Genomic DNA, 14,947 nt, shown 5'->3' on the forward strand with positions numbered 1-14,947 from the left:
CTATCCCATCTTGTTTCTTAGCAAATGCTGACACAAGTAGTGAGAGCATGATGATTTGAGTGGATAATCTTCATCTATGGGGACTGGAAAGATCTGAGCTGGCTGTTCCTAAGTGTTCCTGGAAAAGTGCTCATGGGTTTGGAATGGCCAACAAGGTATTCTGTAGCAAAGGCAACCTCCACATTGGGAATTATTAACAAAAAAAACTGAAAATAAATCAGGCTGTCTTATTGTCATTACACAATGTGGTGTAAAATAGATCCTCCTTCTCAATGAGGAAAATGCTTCCTTGTTGATTTTAAAGTGGTGTTGCTGTTCTTAATTGAAGACCTTCAGTGGTTAGGGAATGTTATTCATGTTCATAGGGAAGGTTAGATTTTCCCCTTTACCCCAGAGAGACTGATGTAACAACTTCTTAATCAAAAACTGTGTAGAATATACTCCTCTAGTGAATTATCCCAAGGGAATTTGCTGCCCTACAGGAGAAAGGAGTTAAATACTGTTTGCATAGCAGCAACCAGCTTACAACATAGTGCTCTATTACTGAACAGGTTTTGAAAGAAATACAAAATAAGCAAGGATGTTGAGAATCTAACGGTGGACATTCAAGCTTCAGCATCTCAGCCATGGTGGTAACGTATTGTCTGAACAGATTTATACAATTCTAGGGAAAAGAAGAGCAAAATGGCTGGAAGAATTGTCTTTATATCTCCAGCCCCCGGACTAATCCAAGTATATCGTGATCTGTAACCCTTGCTATCTCATTCACCCCTCACCCGTGCTTCATCCTCTCAATTTCTATAGTGCAACATCTTCATAGGGAGTACCGAAGCAGTCGTACAATGTAATTCTCCGGTTTGGGTTGCAGTTGTTGAGAGTAAAGTAAAGTGTGCCGTCAAGTCAATTTTGACTCCTGACACCCACAGAGCCCTGTGGTTTTCTTTGGTAGAATACAGGAGGGGTTTCCCATTGCCTCCTCCCACGCAGAATGAGATAATACCTTTCAGTATCTTCCCATATCGCTACTGCCCGATTTAGTACCAGTGGGGATTTGAACCGGCAACATTCTGCTTGTTAGTCAAGCATTCCCCCACTGCACAACCAAGTGCTTGAGTCCCATCAAGCAGTTTACGCTTCCTTCCTTTCTTATAGTTTCCATTGCTTCTTCATGGGAGGAACAGTGATGCAAATCATACATTGGAAGGAATCCTTTACATGTTCAGATACAATGTCTCATTTATCAGCCATGAATACATCTTTATATTGCAAGCACCAAGATAAAATGGTCCAATCCAGGTATATCCATGAAAGCCTTGCTATCTCATTCATCCCTCACTCCTGCTTCATTGTCTCACTTTTTATAGCACATCATCTCCACAGGGAGAACCCAAGTGGTCATACAACATAATTTTACATTTTTTTGTTGCAGTTGGTGAGTGTGGGAGAATGCTAAACCAATATACGTTCAGAGTCCAATCACGCAGTTTAAGCTTACGCCCTTCCTTTTTTTTTAAAGTCATTGTGCTGCTTCTTCATAGGAAGAATGGTGATGTAACACATTGGAAAGTTGATCCTTGGCATCTCTAGATAATCAACTCAGGTATCAACCATGAAAACAAAACTTGGGAAGATAGACATGACCACCTGATGGTCTGGAGGTCAGATTCATTCAATAAAACATTTTTTTAAAATGTTCTTCTATCATCCCTCTCAAACTTTAACAAAGATGCACTAAATAGTTTGCCAAACCTGTTACATGGACTACAGTATATGCTTTCTGCCTTCCTAGATTCTGTAAAACCTACTTACCATATATAAATTATACATAATTGCCAGTAGGATGTTACATTTTCTTTAAAAATCTACTCTGTTATGTTTTTCTGAGCCATCAGTATGCCATGCTGTCTATTTACTAAGTAAATATAAGGCGTTTTCTCTACTCATGAAGTTCAGTATCAGGGCCTTTCTCATTACCTCTTTGTATCAGTCAGATGCCCTATTTGATCTGTTCACTAGATCCATTACGCCTTCAGCACATCCCTCAGAAACTAATTTTCACACACATACATAAATTTCCCATTTAATTATCCAAGTCTATCAGGAAGAGATGAAGCATCCTCCACTTCCTGCCTTTTGTTTCACTCCGGAAAGTGACAACCTCCCATTTCCCATGTCTCTACACCAAAAATGCAAAATATGCTCATATTTTTTGACTCCTTACCCATGAATGGTGGGCCAGAATCCCCTCCAACTGCTTTTGCTGAGCCCAAAGAGTTCACAATAGGGACATTATTTAAGAAAACAGGCCAACTTTTGAACACCTCTAGCTGATCCTTACATATGCTGAATATAGCTACAGTACGGATTTTCCCTTGCAAAAGTGAATGGATTATTTTAGAGTTCCTCCCATGAAAAACTATCTGAGAAACTAAACAGGTTTCTATAAGAAGTGGAATTTCTCAGGGAGCTTCTGCACTGTAAGCTAAAAGCACAGAAACGGGAGAGGGGCCAGGACCTCTCAGGGATGATAAGAGTGTGGCAGGCTGCCTAGAAATACCTTACTGTAGAATACGGTTCTTAAAAGAGGTGACCACAAGCAAGAGGGGGATCAGAGTTAACATGGGGCCCACAATCTGTGTTTGACACTATGACCAGAAGGAAGGACGGAGAAAAAGGAGGAAAGTTTGCATAATCCCTGTGTTTCTCCCACAGATGCAACCTATAGAAAGCACACAAGGGGAAAACCAAACAGTTGTCACTGTTTTCATCCTCCTAGGATTCGGAGATCTCCCACAACTTCACATCCTTCTCTTCCTAGTGTTTCTAGCCATCTACATCATGACCATGTCGGGGAATATCCTCATCATTGTGCTCCTTCTGACTGATCAACACCTTCAGACTCCCATGTATTTCTTCCTGGGTAACCTGTCATTCCTGGAGATCTGTTACATCTCAAACATTATCCCTCGGATGTTGGGCAGCTTTCTGACGGGAGACAAAACCATTTCCATTACTGGCTGCATGACTCAGATGTATACATTTGGTACCTTGTCAGCATCAGAATGTTATCTATTAGCTCTGATGTCTTATGACAGGTACATAGCAATATGCAAACCACTGCATTATTCTGTTCTTATGAATCTGAGAATCTCCATCCTGCTAGCTACATGCTGTTGGGTAAGTGGGTTTACAAGCAGCATGGTAGTCATGGCATTCGCATCCAGCTGGTCCTTTTGCAAATCCAATGAAATTGATCATTTCTTCTGTGATTTACCATCCTTGACAGAACTCTCTTGCAGTGACACAAGGCTTGCAGAATTGGCTCTTACAGTGGTGTGTGGCATTATATCCATGTTTCCCACAGTCTTAACCTTAACCTCCTATATTTGTATCATTTCCATTATACTGAAAATTCCAACTACAACAGGGAAGCAAAAAGCCTTTTCCACCTGCTCATCTCATCTTATTGTTGTGACTGTATTTTATGGAAGTATCTTTGCTGTTTACATGGTTCCTTCTGCTGATCATTCCAAGAACATGAAAAAAACATTTTCCGTCTTCTACACTGCTGTGACTCCACTGTTCAATCCTCTCATCTATACCTTAAGGAATAAAGAGGTAATCAGGGCTTTGAGGAAATGTTTGGGTAAACCAATCTCTTTTACAAGGTTACAAATCGATCATTTCATACATATGTATCAAAAGCCAAATTCCTGTTGACTGAAAGGTTAAGCTTTATCAGTTTATTGTAAAGCACCCAGAGATGTTTTTTCTGGGTGGTATATAAATATTTTAAATAAAAATAATATATTTTTGAATGTTTATATACTGGGCCCTAAGACTTATTGCAGTCTTATTGGGCCCTAAGACTATAGCAGTTTTTACTTATTGTAAAAAGAAGAAAGAGAGAGAGGTCATCCACACAACAGAAAACTGGGTAGGTCAAGTTTCCTACTCAGCTTTGGGAGCTGTATGTGCTTCCAATTTTCATTGTGTGAGAGCAAACTACTAGAAAGGAGGAGGGATAAGTGATCATGTGGAATCAAGGTAGGAGGATACATTGGGTAGGACAGCATTCCCTCCTACCTTGGTCAAATGCTGGGTATGAAAGCTGGGTAGGATAGCACTGCCCAGCCCAGCTCTTCTTCCTACCTTGATTCCACAAAATAATTGCTCCCTCCTCCTACCTAGTCTTTTGCAGCCACACAACCAAGAATTAGGAATGTACACATCTTCCAAACCAAAGTAGACACTTTTCCTACTCGGTTTACAGTTGCGTGAATAACCTCAGAGAGTTTCTTCATTTCTAGGTATATTTCACACAGGCAATACTGTTTATGTGGCTGCTCCCAGAGTCTGTCTTGTGTGTTTCTGGTATTTTTGCAGGCTGAGCCTATTTTTTTGTTTTAAATAAGCCTACATGAACTCAATGGGAGGTATACCTGTATATGTGCAGCTAAATATGCCAGAATCTGTATAAATTCCAGTTCAATTTTTACAAACTCAGCTGGAGAACATATCAGCATGTTCTCCAGCTGATATGGCCAGGCAACAATGAAAGGCTCTGTGTAGTCCTTGCTGGATTTCATAGTTGGTGTCACATCTATTCTGCATCTTCTTGGGTCCATTCACACTACTAGCATCGCAGCAAGGTGAGTCCCAAATCTGTAAAGTTCAACTGCTTTTTCAGCTCCAGAGCTTAGTCAGGATTGGCAGGTGTGTCTGGCACACAGTCACTATTGCTGACAGGTTGCTGTGGTGCACCTTCCACTTGAACCTTCCACTGCAGGGGAGTGGACTGCAGCAGTCATTGGCCTGCAGGGACCTGGATTATATCCCAGCAGCCCTGGAAAGCCTTCATCATGAAGCAGAAGGGGCTTGCATATTTCTAAAGAAAATTAATATCTATTAGGTATATTATGTTTAGCCAAACTCTGCTCACTTCTATGCTCTGCAGTGCTGACTATTTTCCTAGTCCAGTTTGCTCCACAGCTTAAGATACTGCAAGATCTGTAGCTATGGGAAAAGATGAGCTGAAAATGACTGTCAGGTGATTTCAAGATATTGTGGGAAAGAGGAAGTAAAGAATGACAGGAGAGGAGAGCTGGTCTTGTGGTAGCAAGCACGACTTGTCCCCTTAGCTAGGCAGGGTCTGCCCTGGTTGCATATGAAAGGAAGACTAGAAGAGTGAGTACTATAAGATAATCCCTTCAGGGAATGGAGCCACTCTGGGAAGAGCAGAAGGTTTCAAGTTCCCTCCCTGGCTTCTCCAAGATAGGCCTGAGAGAGATTCCTGCCTGCAACCTTGGAGAAGCCGCTGCCAGTTTGTGAAGCTGGACAGACCAATGGTCTGACTTAGTATATGGCAGCTTTCTATGTTCCTATGACTGTTTACTAGACATTGAGGCTCTACACACGAGTGGTGTAATTCAACTAAGAAACATAAAACAAATTAAAACAGAAATTAAAATGTTTAAACAGTTTAAAATCACAATTCTAGCTAAAACGTTTGAGTGAATAAATGTGTCTTAAGAAGTTTTAAAAATCTGTCAGAGATGGAGAGGCTCTTATTTTGGCAGGGAGTGCATTCCAAAGACTTGGAGAGGCAACCAAGAAGTCCTGCCATAGGACTGGCAGTTGTCATCAGATTCATATCAGGTCTCCAGTTCAGGGTTTGATCCCTCAATACCAGCATTGTTTTTCAGTGTAGCTGGACTATGATCTGCAGATTACTTGGAATAGTGAGGTATCTAATAAACTCTTAACTTTTATCCTTTGAGTTAGTGCTTCATTTTCTAAGCAGTGGACAACAGCTGAACCTGGGCCCCATAGTTAGGCTCAGGCCAGGCAAGGCTAACAGGGTATATTGGTAATAAATAATTCCTACAAGCATGTCACCATACACTCTTTCATTGGATCCAGTGTCAGAGTGGGTGGCTGAAGCAGACCCAAACACACTTGGTTACATTCAGCAATCTTTGGAGAGCTTTGGAACCAATCTGCAAGCCAATGGAGGTGGGGGAGTGTTCCAAGTGAGTGACAGGCATTGTAACTCCATGGGGTGGTTGAACAGGTTGTGATCGAGGTGACCAGTGCTTCACCTAAGTGGGGGGTGGGGGTGGGGGTGAACAACCCATGAAAAAAGGGCTGTCCAGGACTAGACTCATATGGAAGGAAGGGACATTCACTGCAAGATGTCTTGTGGGATATGTAGAGGCATTGTTGCTCCACCCTACACCCAGCAGGGCAAAACATGTGGCTGTGCAACTTGCATGCCAAAGGGATCTAGCACAATCTTCTGGGGGAAGGTAGGTTGAACCCTGCCTTCTCCCCGTCCGCATGGATGCTTCTGTAATTAGATCTGTTGTGTTAATTCAGTTCATGGTTTTGAAAACTGTATGTCCGAATGCAGACAAATGCAGTTCCATCAAAAGATGGACCTGCAGTTTCCCTCTCCTGCATGTGATTTGTACCTTCGGTTTGTAATGAGGTCCACCATCTGGATCTCCAGTTCTACAGTGCCAGTGGTACTAGGGATGTGTACAAAACCAGTTTGCCTGGTTTGGTTCAAGTCCAAACCATACTTGGACAGGACTGAACCGGTCCTGAATGTTTGTCTGTAAAGAAGCACAATGGCCACATTCGCACATAACATTAAACATCAGTTTAATGGTGCAGAGGTTTGAATTTGTGAACATCAAAAATAGGGTTTGAAAGTTTGACCCCTTGTCTCCCCTTTAATAATTCTTGCTGCAGGAATTAGAGCCAATGGGTATGCAAACTCTACACACAAGCAATAGTTTACATGACTAATTTCAAAGTCCTGTTTTCGTGTTTCTGGTATTTTTGTAGGCAAAACCTCTGCATGTTTACTTCAGAGTAAGTAAGACTACTTGAATTCAGTTGGGTCTTATCCACCTGAGTCAGCATGCATTTCAATACAGCTTTATGTGCCAGAATCTGCAGTAATTCCACCCCAGGTTTTAGCAACTGCCTAGCATGGCCACATGAAACTGGAGGTGAAGGCAAAATTATGATTTACTCTTCTGAGGCCATTGTTGGAATATTATTTGCAAATAGCTCTCAAACAGCCAAAAAGCACGGTTGGTTGGCACAGATGCCTTATCACCAGCACCTGCAGTGGCTGGTAGATCCCTCCCCGCCTCGCCTTGAAGATATTTTATGATGGCAATGGCTAAAGGAATGTCTCGAGGGGAGAGGGGAAACCATTACTCAAGCCAGATATATTTAGAGTATAAATAGGAAGTGTGGCACTTGGAGGCAAATCAGAACCTTTGGGGTTAAAGTAACACATTGACTAGTATACAGTGCGCAGGTGCAAAATTTGTTGAGTACACAGTATTTAAGATAGATGAACGGGCAGAGCGGGGCTGGCCACACCCAGAAACTTTTGCTAGCAATGAATAAAGCTTTGTCTGAAACCTTGATACTGATGTCCAGTGAAAATTACCTAACCAAGAAACAAACAACAGGGAGAATCTCTCCCTTCTAACACCATGAAACAATTGTTTGGTTTTGATTGTTTGTTTGAAAGAAATAAAAGGCCTGCCAGATTTAGGTAGAGGGGGTGAAATTTCTGGTTCTGTGGAGAATGGGTATGTGAGACCTGGGAAGGGGGTGGTTTCAATATTAATCAAAGCCCACAGGCTTGCCTTTGGAAACATCAAAAAATAAACTGTGGAGAAAGCAATGTATTTAAAAAGTATTGGTTGCCATTTTCTTTTTTATATCTCACAATAATTCTAGCACATGGGATGTTGATCAACACCTGGGATCCTAAGTAATGGCTAAGGGATTTCTCCCTTTGGTATACCTGGTGCTCAGACCTTTTAATTGTTTGTAGCAATAGTTGTTCAGTTAGAGATAGAAATGCAATTGAGAATAATCCCATTTGAAGATTAGAATCAAATGTGCACAACTGGGAACTCATCCGGTGAAACATGTATGGAGACCTACATCAAATAAGCATTCATCTTTGCCTTCAAGTCTAACAACAGGGGTGCATTCACCATTTAGCATGATTGGTCACATTTTTTAAAAAAAAATATTGTAATGTTTAATTGCTCGGAACAGGATACAAATGCCCCAAACATTCTAACTGGTCAAGCCAGGTGTTCCAAAAGAACAAGCTTGGAATGTTTCAAGTCTTCTGGGTGCCATTTTGGAGGACTATTTTTCCCTCTTTCTGACTGGTTTTGGGCTTTGGCTTCCATTTGGCTTCCAATCTAAATTTCTTCTTGGGCCAGAGGCCTGAAGCTAGGCTGGTTGGCTGGGAAACAAGCAGGAGCTAGGATAAGGGCCCCACTAGGAGTGTTGGCCCAAACTGCACCGGGCAAGTTCAGTTTTGTAGGCCCCCCCCCCCCCCGTGGTGTGGTTCAGTTTAGTTCAGGGGGTTTGGAAAGTTATCTATTTTTAAAAAAAATATTACCCCTCTGTGGGTGCTTCTGCAACTTCAGGGGAGTCTCCAGAGGCTCCCGCTCCCCTGCCGGCCTCCATTACAGCCCCAAATCACCTAGTTTTGGCAGTCTTCAGCCTGTTTCAGGCCCACTGGACATGTTCAGTGGCTTCCAAAATGGCCATCACAACAGAGGACAGGCCCGGAGTGGGCCGAAGACCACCAAAACTGGGAGATTTCGGGCTGTAGAGGAGACCAGTGGGGGAGCCTATGGAGACACCCCCCCCCCATGGCCATGGCAGTGCCCCTCATGGGTAAGATTTTTTTTCCCAAATTAACTTAGAACCCCCCAAACAGGTTGGGGGATTCACCTCAATATTGAGCCAAATGGGGGCGGGGTGGAATTGGCTCATTATCAAGCCATAGAACCAAAACAGTTCAATGCCAAACTAGTTCAGTTCCGAATCTTTATGCACATCCCTAGGCCCCACCATGCACTCACTCATCACACACACACACACACACACACACAAATTTAAGCACACTACAGCCAGCCAGGAAAATACTTAAGTATTGTAATTTATGGGGGAAAAATAGATGTAGATGTCTGGGTAAACCCAGAGTAGATGTCTGGGTAAACTGATCTCTTTTACAAGATTGCAAATGGAAAAATGTATATATATGTAAGAAAAAAACCCTACTTGTTGACTGAAAGAGAAAGGTTTTCTTCATCAGTTTTTTCTGGATGCATGAGACTGGACTGCAAGGGTTACGGATCTTGTAAAAAAAGTAGTTAAGAGTTTCTCCATTTCTATGTATATCCCACAGAAGTATCATTGCCATATGTCCAGAATTGCCCTGGACAGTTCAGGAATCGGACTTCCTGTTCAGGTTGTAGGAAATTTATTGTACTAGAAATTTATGTGAAGAGATTGCTTTATCAAATTTTAGCTCCCCTCCCCCCGCCGCCGGTGCTATATTGTAGCTACATGGGGACAATATTTAAAAATCCCTTATTCTTACCATTTCTCAGGCACCACTACTGCCAACTGGCTAGGTTGGCTCGACATATATGACCCCTCCCCTCATTTCTGGATCATTTCTAGAGCTAGCAAGGGTTGCAGTGTGTACAGAAGAACAAAAATGTTCAAAGTCTAACTGCATTTAAACAAGAGTCATTTTATAAACTGTTATTAATCAAAATAAATACTTAATACATGTTGATTTCTTTCTCACCTGCACTGGTGATACTGCCATATTTATTTCTCAAATTTGTGTTTATGTGGATAAAAGCTCCTAAATCTCTTCTGTGCAAAGAACACTATAGGGGAAAATATGCAAAACAACCACCATGCTCCACTGTCAAGCATTCTTTTGAATCCAAGTCAAAAATAGGGTTGAAAATTTGACCCCTCCTCTCCCCTTTTTATAATTCTTGCACCAGGAATTATAGCCAATGAGTGTGCAAACTCTACACACAAGCAATAATTTACACGACTACTTTCAGAGTCCTGTTTCTATGTTTCTGGTATTTTTGCAGGCTGAACCTCTGCATGTTAACAGTCAGCATTATTATTATTCATTTGATTTCTATACCGCCCTTCCAAAAATGGCTTAGGGCAGTTTACACAGAGAAATAATAAATAAATAAGATGGCTCCCTGTCCCCAGAGGGCTCACAATCTAAAAAGAAACATAAGACAGACACCAGCAACAGTCACTGGAGGTACTGTGCTGTGGGTGAATAGGGCCAGTTACTCTCCCACTGCTAAATAAAGAGAAACACCGTGTTAAAAGTTACCTCTTTGCCAAGTTAGCAGGGTTGCAATACAGCTTTATGTGCCAAAATCTGCAGTAATTCCACCCCAGGTTTTAGCAACTGCCTAGAATGGCCACATGAAACTGGAGGTGAAGGGACCTCTGGTTTGGAAAACTGTATGTCCGCCGAATGCAGACAACTGCAGTTTCATCAAAAGATGGACCTGCCATTTCCCTCCCCAGACTGTGATTTGTACCTTCAGTTTGTAATGAGGTCCACTGTCTGGACCTCTGGTTCCGCAGTGCCAGTGATACTAGGAATGTAGACAAAACTTGTTTGCCTGGTTCAGTTCGAGTCCAAACCATACTCAGACCGGACTGAACCGGACCAGGCATGTTCAGTTTTGGCATTCCAAAATGAGGGGCCTGTTTGGGTTTGAATTCAAACAGGTTCGGGCCTGGTTCGGGAGTGTCATACATGTTAAAATTTGGGGGGAGGGGAGTGGATTTACCACTGCTGGGGGCCTCAAAAGTGGCCAACCCATGCTCACAGAGGGTCCACATGGGCCCTAAATGGTCTGAACTGGCCTATTGGAGACTGGGGGGAGGCTGGCAGAGTGAAATGGAACTTCCAGGAAACTCCCCATGATTGCAGCAACACCCCTGAGGCTACCAAAGCCCTTGGTGGTGGTATGTCCACCTTTTAAAACAACAACAACAAATTTTACCATGGATGGCACCCCCGAACCAGGCCTGATTCAGCCTGGGAGGTTCAGCTTGACCTCAAGACCTTGAGCCAGCTCGAGGTCGAGCCCACTCACACATCTCTAACCAGTACATCCTATCACTGGTACCACAGTCTGGTTGCTTTGCAACCGAAGTTGAGGGAGGAAGCTCCCCCCTCACTCTGGCTGCTATTGGCTGTTGGGGCTGTCCTTCAGTAAAGGCCAGGCAGCCAGTTCCCCCTGCAGTTAGGGAGACTGCAGAGAGGGAGCTCTCTTGAACGTCCACATTTGGATAGGAGAGCAGGGGTGTGTGGAAGGGGCGGAACCACGGGTCCATTGGACCTGCAATTCCTCTTTATGTCTGAAGCCAGCCCATGTTTCCACCAGTCAACAAGTAAAGGCTTTGGACAGACATAGCTCTCATCTCTAGTTTGTGTCAGATCTATTTCTGAGAAAGTTTATTGGTCTGCACTTATTTTCTTTCTGCTCCTTGGGTTCATGATCTACACTAGCCTAGCTACAAGGTAGGTCCCAGATATTTCATTTTATGTAGATGGAAAGGGGGAAAACAGATGCTGCTTTCCTAGTGCTCTCAGTTGTATGTTAACATGCATATTAAGGAAGAGAGAGTACATTCTTAAAAGAGTAAGAGATAAGGTAAAGAAACAGGACTTTCTCTATCACATGCCCTGTATGGCTACAAAATGGATCGTGGGAAGCTACTAATTATGATGGAGTTTTGCTAAGAGCAAAAGGGAACAGTCTCTGTCAGCCGCTTTAAGTATCTAGCAAAGTGAGGAGAGCAAAATTATGATTTACTGTTCTGAGGCCAGGAAACAGCTGTTTGGTTTTGATGGTTTGTTTTAAAGAAATAAAAGGCCTGCCAGAGATAGGTACAGGGGGTGAAATTTCTGGTTCTGTGGAGAATGAGTATGTGAGATAATGTGAGGTCTTTTCAATATTAATCAAAGCCCACAGGCATGCTTTTGGAAACATCCAAAAATAAATTGTGGGAAAAACAATGTGTTTAAAAAGTGTTGGTTGCCATTTTCTTTTTTATATCTCACAATAATTCTTGCACAAGGGATGTTGATCAACACCTGGGATTCTAAGTAATGGCTAAGGGATTTCTCCCTTTGGTATACCTGGTGCTCAGACCTTTTAATTGTTTATAGCAATAGTTGTTCAGTTAGAGATAGAAATGCAATTGAGAATTATCCCGTTTGAAGCTTAGGATCAAATGTGCACAACTGGGAACTTATCAGGTGAAACATGTATGGAGACCCATGAGAGATCAAATAAGTATTCATCTTTGCCTTCAAGTTTAACAATAGGGGTCCATTCACCATTTAGCATGATTGGTCACATTTTTAAAAAATGATTTTAATGTTTAATTGATTTATTGTTTAAAATGATTTTAACTGTAAACCACCAGAGATGCAGGTTGTAGGTGGTATAAACATGTTAATAAATAAATAAATATTATTAGGGGCTACATTTGGTTGGAGTCTTCTTAATCTTAATTTCTTTAAAACATACTTTCCCCTCATTGAGATTAAAAAATGCAGATTCTGTGAAATGCATCAGGTTTCCTTCTGGTACTTGCATTATGCTTACTGACAGAAACCATGTTTTCTTGCAGCTTGTAGCACACAGTTGAACCAGAAACTTTTATTTTTTGCTTGGCACTATCAAGAAAGCTGAAAAACAATACAGCTCTTCTGGGTGAAATTTAGGGATGTGCGAACCGGTTCGGATCCGAACCGGTTCGGGTCCGAACCGGTTCCGGTTCGGAGGTTCGGATCGAACCGAACCACCCCTGGTTCGGTTCGAATCCGAACCGAACTGGGGGTGGTTCGTTTCGAACCGGTTCGGACCGGTTCGGATCGGTTCGGAAAGCTGAAAATTGGTCAGATGGTAGCTGGCACCCAGGGGTACCTGTCACCCAAACCCCAAAGCAATCGGACACTCGTACGATTTTTTATGAATTTTTGAAAAATATTTTTATTTTTCTCTCATAGGATATAATGGGACCCGAACCAGGCCATTATTTCTTATTGTGGAGCACTCATGGTTGCCAACAACCATGCAAACCCTGAAGCAATCAGACACCCCTATGATTTTTTATGAATATTTGAAATATTTTTAATTATTTTTCTCATTGAGTATAATGGGACCCGAACCAGTCCATATCCCCTGTTGTGGAGGACCTAGGAGCACAAAAGCAGGGTGGGTGGTAGACAGGCATGGGTGCCTACCACCCAAAAAATCTCAAGGCAATTGGACACTCCTCTGATTATTGGTGAATTGTTAAGTGTTTTTGAATTCCTCATAGAGAATAATTAGGATTGCAGCAAATGTATAGCTTCACGTCGGGGGGAAAGGGGTGTCGTAGAGTGCAGTGTGGTGGGTGGTAGTTCCTAGGGTGGGCAAGGAAGCTATCAGAATTATTTGAAAGGAATTGGGCAAAGAGGTGATTTTTAAGTGATTTTTGAAGTTTACGCGTCTTTAAGGTTTTTCCTCATAATAAGTTATAATGGAGCTTTCAGCAGCCCTATAAGTGCACATGGGGGTGCTGGGGTGGCCCAGAGCAAGTGGTGGTGTAGTGCACATAGGGTGCCAACCACCCCCATGGGTTTCTAACCCATGGGGTACAGGGATCTCTGGTAGGGGCACCCCCATGGGTACAGGGTTCTCTTGTTTCTGAGGTATTGAGTGTGGATTCTATGATAGCAAATGAGATTTTCAATGAGACACCATCAATCCACTCTAATATGCTATCATAGAATCCACACTCCGCCTCCTGCTTCTTCTCTGTGTGTGTGCTTAGTAGGGGTGTGCAATTTGGGATTTCGGGTGATTTGGCTCGGACCCGAACCGAATCACCCCTGTTCTGTTTTGTGCCCGAATCTGGGTCACCCGAATCACCCTTGATTTGGTTCGGATTCGGATTTAATCCGAATCCGAATCCGAATCGATTCGGGGGGGTAAAAAGGGGCCCAGGGGCAAAATTTTGGGGTGGGGTGGTAGTGCCCAATGGGTAGAGTCTACCACCCCAATTTCAGGGGGATTGGGCAAAGGGCTGATTTTTGGTGAATTTTTAAAGTTTTAGTGACTTTGGGGCAGTTCGGGGGCATAGCATGGGATCTGGGCAAAAGGAGTGGGGTGGGTGGTAGTGCCTAATGGGTGCAGGCTACCACCCCAATTTCAGGGGGATTGGGCAAAGGGCTGATTTTTGGTAAATTTCTGAAAATTTCATATCTTTGGGGCATATTGGGGCATATTGGGGCAGAAAGTGGGGCCTGGGGCAGAATAGTGGGGTGTGATGGTAGTGCCTAATGGGTGGAGGCTACCACCCCAATTCCAGGGGGTTTGGACAAAGGGGTGATTTTTTGAGAATTTTTGAAGTTTTAGTGACTTTGGGGCAGTTTGGGGGCAGAAAGTGGATCTGCCCCAAAATAGTGGGGTGGGGTGGTAGTGCCTAATGGGTGGAGGCTACCACCCCAATTTCAGGGGGATTGGGCAGAGGGCTGATTTTTTGAGAATTTTTGAAGTTTGGGTGTCTTTGGGGCAGATTGGGGGCAGAAAGTGGATCTGCCCCAAAGGAGTGGGGTGGGCTGGTAGATAGCGCCTAATGGGTGGAGGCTACCACCCATCCCCAATTTAAGAGTGATTGGGCAGAGGGGTGAATTATGGTGAATTTATTTGTATGAGGTTTGTCTTCATAAGGTGAAGTGTGCTAAATTGATTACTTCCTCATATTATTCATAGTAAAGGAAAGTGTGAAAAAGTGAAAGTGGGGTCATGAGAGTTGTTTAATTGAAAAATATCTCATTTGCTATGATAGAATGAGAATTCACACCTTTTCTATTCACCATAATTCACCCCTCTGCCCAATCACTCTTAAATTGGGGATGGGTGGTAGCCTCCACCCATTAGGCACTATCTACCAGCCCACCCCACTCCTTTGGGGCAGATCCACTTTCTGCCCCCAATCTGCCCCAAAGACACCCAAACTTCAAAAATTCTCAAAAAATCAGCCCTCTGCC

General features: G+C 42.9%; 1 protein-coding gene across 1 annotated transcript; it reads left to right on the forward strand.

Annotated features, from left to right (window-relative positions):
- Positions 1–2,712: 2,712 nt before the first annotated feature.
- Positions 2,713–3,720, forward strand: LOC128331200 (olfactory receptor 11A1-like). The gene has a single exon (XM_053264551.1). It carries the CDS (start codon positions 2,713–2,715, stop codon positions 3,718–3,720), a length of 1,008 nt encoding a protein of 335 aa, XP_053120526.1.
- Positions 3,721–14,947: the final 11,227 nt, after the last annotated feature.

This window comes from Hemicordylus capensis, chromosome 6 (assembly GCF_027244095.1).
Source record: "Hemicordylus capensis ecotype Gifberg chromosome 6, rHemCap1.1.pri, whole genome shotgun sequence".
In the NCBI taxonomy this organism is placed as follows: domain Eukaryota; kingdom Metazoa; phylum Chordata; class Lepidosauria; order Squamata; family Cordylidae; genus Hemicordylus; species Hemicordylus capensis.

Excerpts from the sequence above, each read along its gene's own strand:
- LOC128331200 (XM_053264551.1), top strand. The coding sequence starts at position 2,713 with ATGCAACCTATAGAAAGCACACAAGGGGAAAACCAAACAGTTGTCACT.